Here is a 19,023-nt window from a genome sequence, read left to right on the forward strand (position 1 = left end):
GATCAAGTCTTGGCTTTGCCAATTGCAGGCTAGTTACTTCACTTTGCTAAGGTTTGTCGTAGGTTGTTGTGATGAAATAACCTATTTAAGCATCTAGTAGAGTGACAAACACATGACTGAACTCATTAAATGTTGACTGTTATTCCACTTTCCTCCCTTATAGAGGAAATAAAACTGCCTTTAATGAAATTGCAGAAGGGAGAGGGAGGATAGGATCATGGGATGTTGAGTCCATTTTGTGCTGTTCCTTAGAGACCCTATAATCTTGGCTGGAAAGCGCCAGTTCTCAAGCTAGAGACTTTTGTTTTCCCATCTTTCCCTTTCTATGGCTGGCTTTGCTGATCCAGTGACACTATTGTTCTCTCACTGTGGGGTTCAGATGGCAGATTGCCAACATCTCATCAGACATTTTCCCAGTCTTTTAGCTCTACTGGACAGCCCCGAGGACCCTTGGAGCCTCCTCAAATTGTAAAACCATGGAGTTTAAGTTGTCTACGACCTGCACCTCCACTTAGACCATCAGCAGCACTAGGTTATAAAGAGGTAATTTTGCTACATATGGTATAAAACGCTTCTGACCAGCTAATTTTGTAGCTTATTATACATCTGTGGGAATGTGCTTAGAATTTATGATAGGTGATACATGTTAGTCAATCTTGAATTGCTAGACTCAGTGATTTTTTTTTATTTCTTTATTTTCCATTTCCCCATTGTCCATCTACAAATATTTATCAAATATCCACAGGGTTTATGTGTGTACACTGCCTGAGTTTCCCCAGCCTCCTCCTGAAGTGCCTCTGGTTTATCTTTTTTTAAAGTTTTGTTTTGTTTTGTTTTGTTTTTGTTGTTTTAATTTCAGGTGTACAAAACAATGTAATAGTTAGACATTTACACGCCTCACAAAGTGATAACCCCCTTCCCAGTCTACTAAACTTCTGACATCATATATAGCTGTTATGGTGATATGATAAGTTGCTGGTGATGTACACACATCTCAGATAAGAGCTACCTCATTAAAGCTGAATTTCCAACCAAGCAGACCCCAATCTGCATTTTGGATTATTTTGATTTATTAAATCAAACTGGTAAAGTCTTATGGGAACAAGCCATGAGTCTGAACTACAAAAGTCTGAACTATTTGCTGTAGTTGGAAAGGGAAAAGAATTTAATGAAAACAATGTCTTTTAAAAGGAGTCTTCTAAGCGACAACCTTAGAGGACATTTGATATTTGGGTAGTGTGGGGATTTCAAGGGTTTTTGTTTTTGTTTTCTCTTTCTCTCTCAAAGTAGCAATCAGGAAATGTCAGTCACTAGCTTCTGTAACTGTGTGGAGTGTTACCTTTTCCATGCAAATAGTGGTGTTTTGGGGTTTTTTTCTCTAATCTGTTGCTCATCGTTCCAGCTTTCAGAAAATATCCTCATTTATTAGTAACTGTTTTTAAATAGGTCTTACCAAGTGAAAATTTAGGTTTGTGACAGTTATGAGACACATCTTAGGGTTATGATGGAAAGGCAACATATATTTCTATATCAAATATGTGTTCTCATAAGTGATACAGATTTAGCTGAGTTTTGAGTTGGTCTTGATTTAAAACACCATACAACTCTTTCAATTAATTGTTCAACTCTTAATGTAGTAAAAATGGAACAATATTTGGACACTGGAAGATTTTTTTGATCCTTTCAATCCAACATGATAGGAGAAACAATCCTTGAGCTGAATCTTTATTATGTACCTCTGTTCAAAATTTGGCCAGGAAAAACAGTCTCACAGGTTTGCTTTGCAAATTGACCTGTGATACCTGCAATTATCCAATTTTCTTCTTTGACTACCAGAACACAAGTGCCACTTCATAGTTATATAGGTTTCCTTTTTAATGATGGATATTTTGTGATTGTCAGTTACTAAATTCAAATTAAGGTGAACTTTGAAGGGTGAAGTTGAGTTAATCCTTCTCAGAACTAATCCATTAAAACTAAGGCATGATCACTTTGTTTCTGCTGGGAGAAGAGAATTATTAATAAATTCTTACTATGTAGTGTGTATTGTAGTTATTTTCAGCATTTGTTATTGTGCACAGAACTGTATTCCTTGAGCTTTTGCATGATGATATTGCATCTGAAACTAATGTGGAAAACGTGATGATATTCTCTCTGTGTAATTTATGATAACACTAACATTTCAAATGTTGTTTTAGAATTATTGATAAATGGATTTGGTAATTGTAAACATCGACCTCTCACGCTCATCTTCTCTTTCTTTACATATTCACTTTAGAGGATGTCTTATATCTTAAAGGTAAGGGTAGAACACTATCTTTGGCTTACAGTGACATCATAATGCTGTGCTGTAACCTTTGATGAATGAAGCTTTCTTTTATGCTTGTTTTGTCCCTTGTTATTATTGGTGGCTAAAATATGAAGATGCAATTCTGACATGTAAGTACTTTCTTTAAAAAGCAGGCTTTTGTGAAATACATGTGATAATGTGATCTTATAATGCCTTTAAAATGCCTGTTTTCCTGATTTTTAATGCTATTTTTTCTGTAGTTTTTGTCACGTGAGCTTTTCATGTCTGTTTATTCATATGGCAAAAGCAAATTTAATCATTGATGTAATTCACGTCTCTTTTATCTACTAATTAAAAATAGGGCTTAACATACAGAGGGTGCCAAAAAATGTATACACATTTTAAGAAAGGAAAAAACTGTATTAAAATTGTAATGCAATTCATTTGATTAACGCCATCTTTCGAGTGAACGTCATACTACACATTGCTACCATAATTCAATTCAACTTCAAGAAGTAATACATAGATAACATCTCTTAAAATGTGTACATTTTTTTGGCACTCCCATGTACGTATATTTACACTTGGCTGTAGGAACATTACTCCTAACCCAAAATTATTATCAGGAAGTCCTTCATTTGCCTCTTCTCTGACTGAGGGGAAATTAGTCTCTCTGCCTTAATTGTCCTGACTGTCAAATGGAAATTAATATTCTTCATTGTGGAACCGTTGCTAAGGAAAATTTATTTAAGTAGTTTCCAAGCCCTTTGAAAAACAGTGTTTACTACAGTAGTAGTTACAATTTTATTTGATTTTCCTAAAACTGTATCAATGGGGAATATAAACCAAGTTAGGAATCCTGTTATTGCTCTAGAGTTGACATCCATTATTTTCTCTGCAGATGGTACCCTAAAGGCATTAGGCCTCCCGGAGAATCTGCCACATCTTCAGTAGGCACACTCCATTCTTATTCCCATCCCTATGGCAATTGAGAGGCTAATGTCATTGCCTGTATTTTACTTAACATTTTAAAGTTTATTTGAGCCATTTGTATTGTGTATACTATTAAATTTCGATGCACTCCTAACTGAGACTGTCAAAATAAGAGAGAGCCATACTATTTAATTTCATTTGCTCTTTTTAATTTGATTTTGGGGGAGAATTTTAATTCATAAAGAAACCTCTATTCTTACAGGAGTCTAGTAAAAGCCCCAAAACAATGAAGAAGTTTCTTCATAAAAGAAAGACCGAAAGGAAGCCATCAGAGGAGGAATATGTGATTCGGAAAAGTATGTGTTTCGTACTTTCTGAAAATTGCTAATGGATGAAATAACAGAAGAATTTTTTAAAAGCAGATGATCAGAGCAATTTGTTGCTGGCACCATCTGTTACATAAAGAAAAATACATAGAAATGTTTGGTCACCTCAAAGATTTTTGAGTAAACTTTTTCCTGCTGTACTTCGTGTCATCTTTGGCAGACACCATCTGTATGATTTTCATGTTGAATATTTTGACACACCTGGTTAGAGCCACTAACGGGCTCATTTGCTATGGATACATTTTCTCCTCTTAGTTTCTGATGCCTGAGGTATTTTCCTCTACTGAGATAGACTAAATAGATCTGAAGGCTGAAATCCTTCTGGAAGTCTAATGCTCTGTGATGCTCTCAGTTAGCCAAGGAATCAGCCTGCTGACATGCAGATTTAGAGGCAGACTGTAAAGTTGGTCAGCCAATCGATATATACTTATTCACTTCTACACTGGGAACAAGGTACTTTGGGACACACGTGGAGGAGTAAGTGATGTCTCACAAAGAGATGACAGAACTATGTTTATCAGTCAAAAACATAGTCTGGATAAATCTTTGCTTGACTTTAGCTTCTGCATCTCCCATCCCCACACTTGGGCGTGCACATCAGCATGTTATCAGGGTTCTGCCATCCAGTCATTTCAAGAATGAGTTGGAGGAGGAGGAAGAAGAATCAGTGATTATGCTGGCTGGTTGGAAAAATAGGTGGGGTTAACGGGGAAAGCTTCCTAGAGAAGGTGCACCTTGAAATTTGAAGGAAAGGAAAGATGTGGTGTATCGGATGAGAACTGAGGCTAGCACCAAGCCCAGTGTTATAATTGTGGCCTTGAAGAGAAGACTGACAGGACTCTCTAGTTTAAAGCTCTGGGTGGGCTTCGGGAGCAGAGCCCCTCAGTGCTGGATTTACTGATGCTGACCCCAGCGCTCCTTGGGGATACTGTCACTCTCACTCCATTATGAGGTTTGCATAGCGTTTTCTCCTGCCTTTCACAAACACCGCTGGTCAGAGAAGCCAGTCTCCAGTGCACTGCGTCATTTTGAGGGTCCAGAGGTACATATATCTATGAAAAGTCATTATTAATTAACTTGACAGGTACAGCTGCTCTGGAAGAGGACGCTCAGATTCTTAAAGTGATTGAAGCCTACTGTACCAGTGCAAACTTTCAACAAGGCCATGGCTCAAGTACGTTCCCCCAAACCACTTTCTCTAATGAATAATGTTTCTTCTTTGCTGCCTACTGCCTCTTAAAGAAGAGCAAAGCAGCCCAGATGGGTTGCAGGGCGTGTAAAGCAGGTGACTTGGTACAGAGGAGCGATGCAGGACTGCATCTTTCAGATAAGGTGGTTTTAGCTACCAAGCGGTTTGTTTACCCAGTTTCTTTTCACCAGAGAGAAAGAGAGATGCAAGAGTAAAAAAGTGGGAGGTGATAGAAATGAAAAAAAAAATTTTTTTAAAGTCATTCTCCTTTGAAGTACACAGATACCTTCACCAACACTAGTCAGGAATTAAAGAGCCCAGAGAGTTCCTGTGTCTGTGAACTGATGCTAATCTCTTCTTATAGGCAGATTTGGAAAGGAAGTCAAAATACTATCTTTGATCAGCTGCATATTTAAGCGAACAGTGCTTCACCAAACTCAAGTTTCAAAGTTGCTATGAAAATCTGGAAATGTAGCTGCTTAGCAGGGGCTATTCGGAATGTATACAATTTATCAGGGAGCTATTAGGTGACGGTATTTCCCCGAACAACTTTCAGGCTACAATCTGAAAGCGAGATAATGTTTTCTGATTCATCCTTGTGCTTTTTAAAAAGCCAGGTCACATCAGTTATGTCTCTTGTGTTCCATTATTATAGACATTCTGAATATGTTGCATGAGGTTTTGGCATCTGGGTAAAAGAGTTATCCACCATGCTCCGTTTTGGACAGCCTCTGACCCATCACTTGAGTGTGGGATGGGATTACTTAGATGGACTGCCTTGTTATATGCTTTCAAAGTGACATGTCTCTAAGGCTGTCATGAGGAAAATGTTCGATGTGAAAGTTGACACATTTGACCATAAAGATGGGATTGTCAGAACTTCTGCTTCACAGACAAAACCTGGCTGTGGCTTTGGGCATCCCCAGCCCTGATAACAAATTTCGAGGAACCAGGAAAGGAAAGTGAGAGTGGTTTTTATCATGAAGACTAGGAACGAGATGGGGACAAAGAGACACCAGAAGAAACATCTCTCATACAAAATCTGGCCTCATCTCCCCCCTCCACCACCTCTCTTCATATCAATAGAGTCCACAGATCTGCTCAGAGGTGTAGGTGTTCTAGCCTAAAGTCACATATTCACCTTTCTTCCCCAGCCTAAGTTTTACATGTGGGAAGTGTCTAGTGCAGTTCTTGGCATGCAGCAAGCCTTTTAACATCATGGTGACCTACCCTCTCCTGCCAGAAGTCTTGTTTCCTTAGAACTGACTGCTACAGTTTCTTGCTGCATTCAGATGGTTGATCTGTCAGTCAGTCTGCTATCCACTTATGAAGCACCTATGAAGTGGTAGGTCCTGTGGGAGGCAGAGGCACAGTCATCTCAGGAAAGGGGAGGCAGTGAGTGTTCACACCTCGAAGGAACCTGGCTCAGAGGAGAGGAAACCAGTGGCTCAGGGAAACTGAAGAATAAGAAGAGCTCGAGCTCTTCTTGGAGGGGGAACTTGGAGTGTAGGAGAGCTGTATGGTCAGGTCCCATGTCTGTTCTGTCACCTCTTCTACCCCAGATCCCAGAAATAGTGTGAGCAGAGAGAAGTCCTGCCTCTTTGCTGCTGAAGTGATAATCTCCCAACCCTGATTCAACTCTTGATCAAAATGGTCTTACCTAACCTTACCTTACCCTATAAGACTGTAAAGAGAACAAATGGGAGTGAGTGATACTTCCTAGGCCCTTTAAGCACTTTGTGTCGTGGTGCATTGCTACTCTAAATTTACTAAAATGCTATAACACCATAGCATAGGATGTGGTGTGCTATTCCCTGGAGATGTGCAGAGACAGTATGATCACTAGTCACTCTTTGCTGTGGAGGAGACAAAACAGGAAAAGATGGGGTCTTGGTTGAGGACAGGTATCATAGTGACCCTTTCACATTATTTTTCTGAATACAGAATGCCCCCTTCCCCAAGATTGAATCAATATATTTGGTCATTTAATATTTCCTCATCGCAGGAAGATTTAGTCTTAAATTAAATGTTGGGTGACTGTTCTCTGGGTGCAAGGTTCCAACATTCTATCAACAAAGAACCTTAATAACAATAGAAGACAGAAACTAACACCTATAAAGAGTCCTCACTAGTAACTCTTCCCTCTCCTCCCTCTTGCAACCCTTGCATGTAGGTACTCGCAAAGATTCAGTTCCACAAGTCTTACTCCCTGAGGAAGAGAAACTCATCATCGAAGAAACCAGAAGCAATGGCCAGACCATCATCGAAGAAAAGTGAGTAGAGGGAGCTAAAACCTTTCTGATTTGTCTGGGGGCTGTAAAGAAGGTTGTGTCAGGGCAATGTGGCTCTTGTAAAGCACGCACTGTCCCGTCTCATCTGGGAATGTGGCCCTTTTTGCTGATCATGCAATTGGGAGCCTCGGGAGGGCTGCCCCCCACCTACAGCAAAGGGAAGGGGGAAGGAGAGGCACAGGGGACAGAACTCTATGTGGTGGCTGCCCCTGGAGCCTGCTCTCTCATGTGGTAAGGTGCTTCAGGGGACACAAGAAGATCACTCTACATGGGTTGAGGTGGTGCCTGGGAATGCTTTGGCACCAATTTCCCTCCCCAGAGGGATGCTTCTCACGTTTATTGAGTCAGGCACTGGACTTTCACCTATTTGACCTAATTTAAAATTTTACAGCAATCCAGTGAGATAAACATTGCTTTCACGACTTTTACAGATGAGGAAACTGAGGTTTAGGGAAATTAGGTCTCTGGCATACCTTTGCACAGTAGTCAGGGTGACCTACTGGGGGAAAATCAGGTTAAATACCTTATGGCTCATAAAATAAACACAAAGTAGCCAAATAATTCATTTGTTTAAACTTGAGTCATTTCTGAAGTCAGGACTAAATTTGCATCAAACAGCATATTTTAAAGTTCTTGGCATCATCAGTGTACAGTACTTTTCCACCTGGTGTATGAAGTGATATGACCAAATGGTAAAGCTCTTGGGCTTATGAGAAGAACAGCCCTGGTTCAACTCCAAATTCTACTACCTGTTGGCTGTATGACCTGGGGCAAGTTCCTTCCTTCATTAATCTGTGCCTCACTTTCCTCATCCTTAAAATGAGTCTGGTACTCATACTTTCAGGGTTGTTGTGAGCTTAAATGGAATAATAAGTATAAAGCCTAGCATGTGGTAATCTCTCAATAAATGATTATATTATATGTAATTATAGTATAAATGATTCTATATTACATTATAATTATTTTGTTTATTTTTCGTTTTTAATTATAGTTGACATACAATATTATATTAGTTTCAGGAGTACAGCATAGTGGTTAAACATTTATATAACTTAAAAAGTGATCCCCCCAATAAGTCTAGTACCCACCTGGCACTATACACAGTTATTACAATGTTATTGACTATTCCTGATGCTGTGGTTTACATCCTCGTGACTATTTTGTAACTACCAATTTGTACTTCTTAATCCCTTCGCCTTTTTCATCCAGCTCCCAAAACCCCTCCCATCTGGCAACGATCAATTTGTTCTCTGTATCTATGAGTCTGTTTCTGTTTTGTTTGTTTGTTTATTTTGTTTTTTAGATTCCACATATAAGTGAAACCATATGGTATTTGTTTTTCTCTGTTTGACTTATCTCACTTAGCATAATGCCCTCTAGGTCCATCCATGTTGTTGCAAATGGCAGGATTTTATTCTTTTTTATGGCCGAGCAATATTTCATTGTTTATTTGTACCACATCTTCTTTATCCAGTTATCTATTGATGAGCACTTAGGTTGCTTCCATATCTTGCCTATTGTAAATAATGCTGTAATTAATATAGGGGTGCATATATCTTGTTGAGTTAGTGATTTGGATTTTTTTTTTTTTGGATAAATGCCCAGGAGTGGAATTTCTGATTCATAAGGTAGCTCTATTTTTAAATTTTTGAGGAACCTCCGCATTGTTTTCCATAATGGCTGCACCAATTTGCAGTCCCGCCAACAGTGCACAATGGTTCCCTTCTCTCCACATCCTCTCCAACACTTGTTGCTTGTTGATTTATTGATGATGGCTATTCTGACAGGTGTGGGTGATATCTCTTTGTGGTTTTCATTTGCATTTCTCCAATGATCAACATCTCGGATGTTGAGCATCTTTACATGTGGTTATTGGCCATCTGTATGTCCTCTTTGGGAGAAATGTCCTCTGCCCGTTTTTTAATTGGATTCTTTGTCTTTTGGTGTTAAGTTGTATGAGTTCTTGATCTATTTTAGGTAGTAACCCTTTATGAGATGTATCATTGGCAAATATCTTCTCCCATCCAGTAGGTTGTCTTTTCATTTTGTTGATGGCTTCCTTTGCTGTATAAACACTTGAGTTTGATGTAGTCCCATTTGCATATTTTTTCTTTTGTCAAGAGAGGATGATGAGGAAACTGGTTACCCAAGATTAGAGGTCTGGCACGTGGTAGGATCAGACCTGGAACCAAGGTCTCCAAAGTCCTCTTCCAGGGAGAGAGCCTGAGAGGAAATGACTGCTCCACAACTCAACCGGGGTACTTTATACTTTTCTGGAATATATAGGATGTTCCAGGAATAATGCCCCTAACTTTGTGTCATGTAGGGGCAGATAGGTGAGAAGGGCAATGCAATAGCACAAATACTGTAAGCTAGGCAAGGCCCTGTGACACCTCTCGTTGTATGTTAGGTGATGTTCATTCCTACCTCAAAGAAAGAAATCAAAATCTGATGATGAGCACTAGTCTCTTTTTTGTACTCCCCCAAGCTGGGAAGTGAGTGGCAAAGGAGGAGCAAAGTATAGAAAAGGTGCGATGACTTGGCTTTTCACAGGAACATGTAGTGGTGGTTGTTAGCCCATAACAATGAAGAACACGGACAATTCGTAGAAGTATCTCTTCCGATCAGCTAGAAAATTCATTGCTTTTCAGGACCTGTATTTCTATAAAGCTGCTTTTCTTGTTAAGTATTACTTAACAATACTTCAGTGTCAGCTATTAATCTCTGAACTTTATTTTCTAGGAGCCTCGTCGACACTGTTTATGCCTTGAAAGATGAGGTCAAAGAACTGAAACAGGTAATGAAATGTAAAAGTCTTTTTTTCACATCATAACAGGACCACTCCCTGTTCCTTGTCACATGTCGGTAGATGCTCTTAGGAAAGGTCCAGGAACAAGGCAGTGAGGTGGGGATTTTTACTTTGTGTCACCAAGGTGGGTGTTGTTGATTTTACCATGTGGCCTTGGATTAAAACTTCTGAGGCTTGCTTATATACTTATTTAGCAGTTTACAATAGGATCCCTAACTTAGTTACAACTTTTGTGTTCTCCAATGTTTGTAAACAGAATTTAAGAAAAGATAAGTCATTCATGAGTGTGTAAGTGTAACCAGAACCATAAATCACGATTTGTGGGCTCCTCTGCAGATGTCCAGTGCTCCATAATGCATACTCTCCCTTGTGTTTGAGGACTGTACCTGGTGACAGGGTAATGGACGGATTGGAGGGGAGAGATACTAGAGACTGGAAGACCATTTAGGAGGTTATCACAAAACTCAGAGTGAGACATAGTGAAGTCCTGACCTGAGTACCACTGAGTCTGTGGAGGAGGAATGTAAAGGAAGGCACATCACAAAATTAGGGCCTGTAAAAAATGATGGTGGGATGTTGGGATTAAGAAAGTGCCAGTGGATTGAAGATGAAACTTCTTACCTGGGTATGATGGTGCCCTTCACGGAGATCAGCAACCACAGGAGGAAGAGAAGTTTGGGTGACATAGACACTGAGTTCACATAATGAGTTTGAGGTGCTTGTGACACATCTAGGTGTGTTACCAAGTTGGCATGAGATGAGATGAGGTCAGTACCAGAGAGATTTGGAAGTCCCCTTAATAGATACTTGAATTGAAAGAGAGCAGACACTAGTGAAGAGTGTTGAATTAGCAGAGGACCAGGGCAAGAGCCTTAGAGAATGCTTGTATTTCAAGGAAGAAGAATGTAAAAAGTTGGTCAGAGAGAGGTAGGATTCTCTTGATTCTACTACCTCTTGGATTAGAAGCTTTGAGAGAAGAGTTTGAGGAAGGAAAGTGTAGTCAATGGTGAAGGCCACCAAAAGGATGAGCAGGAGGAGCCCCGAGAAGCGGTCCCTTTGTTTGGTAATCAACAAGTCTTTTCCCATCATAGGAGAATAAAAGAATGAAGCAATGCCTGGAAGAAGAATTGAAATCAAGAAGGGACCTAGAAAAGCTGGTCCGGAGGCTGTTGAAGCAAACCGATGAGTGCATTCGGGCTGAGTCTAGTAGCAAGACCTCCATTCTTCCATAACCATCACTGTGCAGCTGGGCAGAGTGCGTGCTTCAGCACATCTCGAAATGTCCAGCTGAACGATTTGGCTCAGCTCGCTTGCTTCTTTGGTTTTTATTTTGTATTTGAGTCATCCCCCTTCCCCTCTGTTTGCTTGAGTGTTTATTGTCTGCTTATTGGTTGGTTGGTTGCATTGTTTTTCAACAGGTAAAAGCAAGAGGTGGTAGTAGAAGTCTCCCGATCATCTTTCCATTCAACGACAAAAGGAAAGCTAATGTAGACAAATGAATTAAATGGTCTTCGGATGGCCTTCAATTCATTGTACCTCTTTAACAACCGCTACCCTTTTAGGGCTGGCTACTATCCCGAAGCAGCTGGCCTTGGCTTATTAAAGGTGAACTTGACTTTTCCCCCAATGCTTTCCTGTACCTGGAAGCCCCTCAGTACCTAATTTACTGAAGGCAAAGCTTTTTGAGCTTTATTTAGAGTAGGGTGAAAGATGAACACGTTTGCCCAATGATCCAGCTGCCTGTCCCTGGACCATCATATGCCACTCCTCAATGCACACTTTAGAAAAAAACATTATTACTGCCCTATATTGTCTGTAAGACTAAGAAGACAGTAGTGCCCTCATTTCTTTTTTGTTGGTTTACATTTTAACTTTGTGGGTCAGAAGCTCTGATCATCCATGCCAACACCAGATCCATTAGCAAATTGCTCTAGACAGTCCTCCTTTCAGCAGCAGAGTTGATTGTCTCTTCCCTAGTATGTGATAAGTTTTTCCCCTAGCCTTGTGCCTCGTGTGTAAGTTTTGTATTTCCTCAGTGCTTTTAGCCAACCATACCTAGTGGTGTGTAAACTAGTATGTGTGTGCTTTGCTTACTTTTTAAAAATATAGACTGTGAGCAGTTACTTTATTAACATTGCATATTCAAATGGTGACTTCTCATCTTTAAAACAATCTGCCATTGAGGAGATCTTATGCGCTAGTCGACAGCTTTAACTCTCTTTATTGCTCTCCCATATATGCCGTGAGAAGCCTGTATTATTCATCAGCCTTTTTGAGTAGGACTGTAATCATTATTTGCAGAAATGCTGCTGGTTCAGATTGTATATCTGGAAAGAAAGGGCTGCTCTATAGCTGTGTGCTGATTACTAGTGCAGCTGATTATTTGGAACTGGTTTACTCAAGTTGTTCATCAAGTCAAACCATCACTTTTATCAGTATCTCACAAATTAGAACTGTGATAAACCAGGTTTAGTAGATGGCCACAGGGCGGCACACATCCAAATTCTGCACAATCAAAAGTCAGCCCGAGGCTCTCTCTCCCAAAGAGGTGAAGTGTGGCAGAGTGGGGAAGACGAACTGGAAAGCGAGGCAAAGGGCCAATGGACTGATCAAAGTTGTCTTCCAGATACATTTAATGAGTGCCCATAAATGTGGGTTTTGTAAATGTTTAGAAACCAAACTTGAAGCTTAAAAATCCCAGATTACTAAGGCTTTTTTTCTTTCTAGTACTGGGGTCTCAAGTTCCCATAGCTACATGGTACAGAGCTGTTGACTGCTTGCTGCACAGCAGAAATGATACCATCCATAGGAAATGGACTGTTCCTGCAGTCCAACGCCAGCCAACCACATATAGCTGTCTTTGAAAGCTGAAGACTGAAGATTTCTAGGAATTGGCTGTTGTTCCATTTTTAAGCACAGCAGTTTAGATATACCATCCGTCACCTAAAAATTAAAACAACACAGATCTTAGCATCTCCTCTCTCTGTGTTTAGTCAATGGCTTGCAATAAATGTGCAAACTATATCCGTAGGAAACATGTTTGTGATTACAAAATATTTTAGTTGATGAGGTATAGTTTAAAATATTGAAAGGCCTTTATTTTAAAGTGACATGTACATATGCATGTTTTGGAGACTTAGCTCTTCTGATGAGAGGCCCTCGGTACTCTGGGTAATGAAGCTTGTGCAGAGTGGTGTCCGCGTTCACACACTAAACAATAATATAAAGGAAATGAAGCCATGTTAACCTGAGAGCAGTGTCTCCATAGTTGTGTTGTTTACAATACTCTATAAATGGGTTCCTGTTACCCTGTAATTAAACTGTTGGCCTTAGAGGCCTTTCAGCTCCTCTTCTGTCGTGTTCCTTCTTACACAAGCTCAAATTTTCTAACTTGTTTTTATTTTGAAGACTTTTAAAATTGACATTTTCAATAAATAAGAATAACAATGCTTTATAAAATAAGTCCTGTGTTTCTTTTTTTTTCTTGCTAGCTGGTGTGCAGAAAGATTTCTCATGCTGTGTCAGCTTCCTTTCCCATTTCCCTCATTACTCTCTACTCTCATCAGTCCCCCTAGCCACCTTCAACCTTTTTCACTCAGGGCAGATGATATTTGCTCCCCACTTTACACAAATAATGCATATCATAAGACAGAACCTTCCTTAACTTCTCTACCCCTCTTTTTCTGGACCCAACCTATAAACTGTCTGTACCTCTTTTCACCATTTTCCTTCCAATATTAGAGAAGGAGATATCCATTCTTCCTGTTTAAGCTTATCCCTTGATCGTTAGTCTTGTCCCCATCCCTCTTTATAATTTGCAAGATTTTGTCAGTCAGTGATATCCTATATTTTGACCACAGTTATAATGCTGGTGTCAGTAGTCAGGAAGAATATATTTGTTCCTCCTCAAGACAGATGCTCTGGATATCATCTGTTGCTACTCAGCATCCATTTCTACCCTGTTTATGTTTCCCCCAGAGGGCTAAAACATACACATCCCAGACTTCCTTGCAGCTAGGATTCTGGATACAATGTGGGTTCTGACACATTTTCAGTACTGGCAATGAGATGCCTTTGCACAATATTTGGAAGGCTTAAGTTAGGCAGAAGATAACTTCCTGGGACTTGGTGGCTGGCAGGCAGTTCCAAGGATATGTTTGTGGCTTTTGTTCTCTACATTCCAGTGTGTATACTCAAAGTTTTGTAGGTGAGAAACTGTAGCGGGAGAAGTGCTGATGATAGCAGCAGCAACAGCAGCAGCTTCCTAAACTAGCAGTGATATGACCTTGAAGTCCAACGGCAGACCCCTGACTTCCACTTCTGTAGCCAACGATTTTGTAGGCACCTCATATTACTTTCCTGCTTGAGATATCTTCGTGGTTTATGTTTGCTACTTTGAAGCAATAGATAGAACGTTGTACCTCCTGTGTATTAAGCCCCATACTAAGTGTTTTACATGTAAACACTTGTTTTACAAGCTCATGTAATTTTAACAACCCTATGAGGTATTCATTATTGTTATACCCACCTTACACATGAACAGAAGCACAGATGTTGAACAATATGCTAGTAAATCTGGAGCTGGGATTTGAAAACTTCCTCATTTGTCTGGCTCTTGGATCCATGTTATTTTCTACCACATTTCCTGCTCTGCAAATTGACAAATCCAGGGAACACTTTTCAATGCCCATCTTGACCTCTCTGCAGTATTTGACCTTTGCCTCCTTGATAAATCTCCCTTCCTTGGATTTCATGGTCTTAACTTTCCTGCCATTCATTCAACCTTTCTGGCCACCCTTCAGTCTCCTTTGCTGGATCTGCCTTCTTTGCCTGTCCCCTGAACATTGCTGATCCTCAAAGCTTTTTTCCTCTTCTCTTCCTTTTTAAAGCTTCTTTCTGGACAATACTGTCTACTCCAATAACTTCATTTATCAAAATGCAGATGACTTCCATGTCCATATTTTTCCACCCCTAACTTTCTCCCGAGCTCCAGACCATTGCATGCAGCTACCTTCTGGACATCTCAGCTTGGATGTCTAACAGCACCTCAAACTCAACCTGTCCAAAATTGAACTCCTTGTTCCTATTCCCAGATCTGCTTCTCCAATGTTTTCCATTCCAGTGAATAGCACCCTGGCCACTGAGTTGCCTCAGCCAGAAAAACAGGCATTATCTTCATTCTTTTCCCCTTCTCAACCCTGTATAAAGGTATACATTAACCATTTATAAGTCTAGCCATCAAGTCTTACCATTTTTAGCTCTGTTGTATCCCTTGAATACTTCTCCATCCTCATGACCATTGTCTATTTTTAGCACTTGTCTCCTGCCCTTTGGAGCAAAGCATCTCCTTGCCTCTTGTATCTAAAAGATCTGATTATATCGTTCATAGGTTTAAAAATTTAATCTCTTGTTACTACCCTCCATGCTCAGTAAAATTTGATCTCATTGAATTTCTCTTAGTACTGTAATACTGTAGTACCTTCAAAAGGAGGGATTGAGTACTTTCATCCAGGTAGGTTCAGTGCCTGTTACAGGATTGAGCCCATAGGCCCTTCTCAATAAATATTTATTGAACGAGCAAATGTTCCAAATAATTTCAGGCCTCCACTATTTGTGTGGGAAAATTGTGAAAATTTTCCTTAGTGCCAACAGAAGTCAACTGGGGTTCTAAGCTTCCTGCTGCCTCAAAGCCTGCAGGTTCCAATCTGTGACCCAGCCTCCCCACCACCTTTCTCAATACTCGCACTGCAGGCCACCTAAGCCACACTGTAGTACAGGACGCTGTGGAGCAAGCCCTTCTGGGCAAGCAGGCCAGAGGGCAGTTTATCTCTGCCATACGAACACAAAACCTCTTCCTAGATTGGGCTTCAGCATGTGCTGTTTGGACTATACACCAAGCTTTGTTCTTACAGAAGGCCCTCTGTGAGCTGGCTTGTCCTGCCTACTCTCCTACACTGTTTATCCATTTTCACACCTCTGTGCTTTCACATGTTCTGCTCTCTCCCTCTAGGATTCCTTTCATCCCTATGGCCCTTCCTCCCCTCAACATCCTTCAAGACTCAGTCTGTTCAACTCTCTTGGAAAGACTTTTCTTTGCTTGTCCTAGTTACTTGGCTTTCCTCTGTGTTCTCTGTAACACCGGTACTTACCTCTGCTGCAACATTGACACCAAGCTTTAAACGTTTGCTCACCTGTTACACAAAAGACTATAAACTACTTGAGGGCAGGAAATGGGTCATATTCATCTCATGCCTAGCACAGAGGCTATAACTTCAGTGTCAGATGGATGGGATGGAGGGATGGATTTTTTGAAATCTTTTAACTCCTAGTAACAGGAAATGTGAATGAAATCTAAGATTCATTAACTTCAGAGGCTATAACTTCAGTGTCAGATGGATGGGATGGAGGGATGGATTTTTTGAAATCTTTTAACTCCTAGTAACAGGAAATGTGAATGAAATCTAAGATGTGTTAAATGTTGCACTTGGACTCCAAAGAGGTTTATAGTCAGAGAGGTCCCCGAGATAGGAGTAGAGTTTGTGACCAAAAATTATTGGACTTTCAGTAGGGTTACATTAGCAGGAAAAATGTGAGCTATAACTCAGTGGAACTCCAGGAATGTAGAATAGACAACAAATATATATTGAACTAATTTTCTTGAGAGTTGCTGAATTGCCTATTGGCATTGCTCAGAGGAATATGGTATGAAAGCGATAGCTTTGTGTGCTCATGTACTTCAGATTGGGAATCAATGATCATAGATTTTTGTTTTTAATTTTTTATTGGGGAACAGTGTGTTTTTCCAGGACCCATTAGCTCCATGTCAAGTCATTGTTTTCAACCTAGTTGTGGAGGGTGTAGCTCCCTGGCCCATGTGGGAATCGAACCGGCAGCCTTGGTGTTATGAGCATTGCGCTCTAACCACTGAGAAAACCAGCTGCCTACCGACAGCTCAGTTCCAGGCTCAAGCCGTTGTTTCTCACTGGTCCACGTGGGAATCGAATTGGCGACCTTGGTGTTATGATCATAGATTTTAAAAAGAAAACTTCCTAAATACCTCAACTACAGAACGGCTCAAACCTATTGTAAAATTTGGCAACCCCAAGCCTCCAATGGTTACTTGTTTTTGACAATGAAACTAAAGAGTCTTTGTTACTCACAAATCTACTCTAATGTTAGGTATGTGTTTTAACATTGCCCATTTTTTTTCTTTTTTTCTTTTGCTTTCACTTTGCTTCAAATTGGGTGTGGTCTTTGGTCTACTACATAGGCAAGACTTTTATGTGTACCTGGGCTGCCAGGCACTCTCCTTGGTCATAGAAGTTTCAACCATTTAAGATGCCATCCTGTCTGTTTGCACCAGTCTGTTTGCACAGACTGGTGTGCTGGGGCCACGTGGAGATCCACCTTAGTGCTCTTTATATGATGATCTGCTCCAGACTTTCTGTGAATTGTCTCATCAAATCCTCATAAACCTTGCAAAGCAGATATTCTTTTTTTTTTTTTTTAAGGAGGGTGCAGCTCACAGTGGGGATTGAACTGGCAACCTTGGTGTTACCAGAACCGAGCAGAACCGAGCTCTAACCAACTGAGCTAACCAGCCACCCCCGCAAAGCAGATATTCTTATCATCCCTACTTTACAGATGAGGACACTGAGGATCAGAGGAGGAAAATGACTTGCCTATGATTACAAAGTTGGTAAATAGTGGAACCTAGATTAAGGCTGTATCCGTCTGACTCCGGACTTAACTACTACACTACAATTAGTATTTCTGATTTTGTTTTTTTAAATGGAGATGTAGTTCACAGAGAAAAAGAACATAGTAAAAATCATTCTTAGTTCCATGTTTCTGTGTCTCAAAGTACTTCAGTCTGCTCTTAACGCCTAAGGTAGTGCAGCTTCTAATACAGTGGTATTAGGCCCTACAGAAATAGTCAAATTCAAACCAAAATGTGTTCCCTCCTGGAGCCCAGGAGTTTATATGTTGTTTCTCTTTAACTTGGGTTCCCTGTATTAGCAGCTTTCTAGGGCAGTTTTTTAGACATTTGTTTCCGATCAAGTAGCAGAGATAATAATGCTTTATACTTTGTTCATTTTCTCTTTATTTGGAAATAAAAATTAATGGTCATTTTAAGCATTCTTCTACCCCTTTGATGAAATGAAGAAGTGACATGTTTATAAAAATGTAATTAAATTAGATAATTTAGTATCAGAATATCATAGGTAGATCAGAATCTACTCAAGTCCTCATTTATTGGAAAGACTTTGAAAATGTTCAAGTGAATTGTCACCCCAATAAAATTAATAAAAAAAAAAAGAAAATGTTCAATTGAAGTTTGGAGCAAACATCATGTACTATTTTGCAAATTATCATGAAATATAAAAATATATATCGATTTTTATCTACAATATAATTCTCATTCTCTACCCTGAATATATTTTTATCATGTAGATATTTTTGACAAAATAAAGGTTTATATAGTATTGCAAATTTTTGTTTTAACCGACAAACAGAATTATTTTATGGACTACTGAGTTATAAGCAGCTTTATTTGTTCATCCATTTATTTCTTCATGAAACGAATAAAGGGCCAACTCCATGCCAGGCTCTGTAATAGACACTGAAGTTGCCATGGTGAACAAGACAAAGTCTTGGTTCTCAAGATGGTCATAGCATAGTAGGTAAAACCTCAACCATATTTTTAAAAATGGAGACATAGTTCACAGAGAAAAAGTGCTGTGATAAGTGCTGTGATGCTGAAGAGCAGGGTGTGGTGGGGGAACGAATGGGTGTTACAAGAAGAGAAAACAGCATGCCTGGGTCCTAAGGCAGGAAAGCATGTGTAGCCTTACCTAGAGGAACTGACCGTTCAAACTCATGACACTGAGAGAGGTATTGGCAGGAGATTAAATAAGTTAATTACTTTGGTCTTCATTCTAAGGTCGATAAGAAGCAGGGGAGGGGTGAAATCAGAATTGTATTCAAGAATGCACTAGCTATGTGTGGAAAATGAGAGAGAACAAAAGTGGAGGCAGTAGAGAGCCTAGGAGGGTGTTGTAGTATTCCAGAAGAGAGATGACAGTAGTTTGGACTAAAATACTGGCAGTAGAGATTGAAAGAAG

General features: G+C 39.9%; 1 protein-coding gene across 10 annotated transcripts in view; it reads left to right on the forward strand.

Moving 5' to 3' along the window:
- ARHGEF6 (Rac/Cdc42 guanine nucleotide exchange factor 6) overlaps positions 1 to 13,354 on the forward strand; it is a 116,330-nt gene extending 102,976 nt beyond the window's left edge. For 2 of the 10 annotated variants that reach the window (XM_081043900.1, XM_081043905.1), the window contains 7 exons: positions 406 to 543; positions 2,279 to 2,299; positions 3,486 to 3,579; positions 4,694 to 4,783; positions 6,972 to 7,071; positions 9,832 to 9,886; positions 10,990 to 13,353. In XM_081043900.1, the coding sequence (XP_080900026.1) occupies positions 406 to 543; positions 2,279 to 2,299; positions 3,486 to 3,579; positions 4,694 to 4,783; positions 6,972 to 7,071; positions 9,832 to 9,886; positions 10,990 to 11,130 (639 nt within the window). In that variant the 3' untranslated portion in view covers positions 11,131 to 13,353. Of the gene's footprint in view, positions 1 to 405; positions 544 to 2,278; positions 2,300 to 3,467; positions 3,580 to 4,693; positions 4,784 to 6,971; positions 7,072 to 9,831; positions 9,887 to 10,989 lie in introns of all 10 variants that reach the window. The other 8 variants (XM_081043902.1, XM_081043907.1, XM_081043903.1 and 5 more) reach the window with 6 other exon arrangements.
- The last annotated feature ends 5,669 nt before the right edge of the window (positions 13,355 to 19,023 follow it).

Source organism: Rhinolophus hipposideros (assembly GCF_964194185.1).
Source record: "Rhinolophus hipposideros genome assembly, chromosome: X".
NCBI lineage: Eukaryota > Metazoa > Chordata > Mammalia > Chiroptera > Rhinolophidae > Rhinolophus > Rhinolophus hipposideros.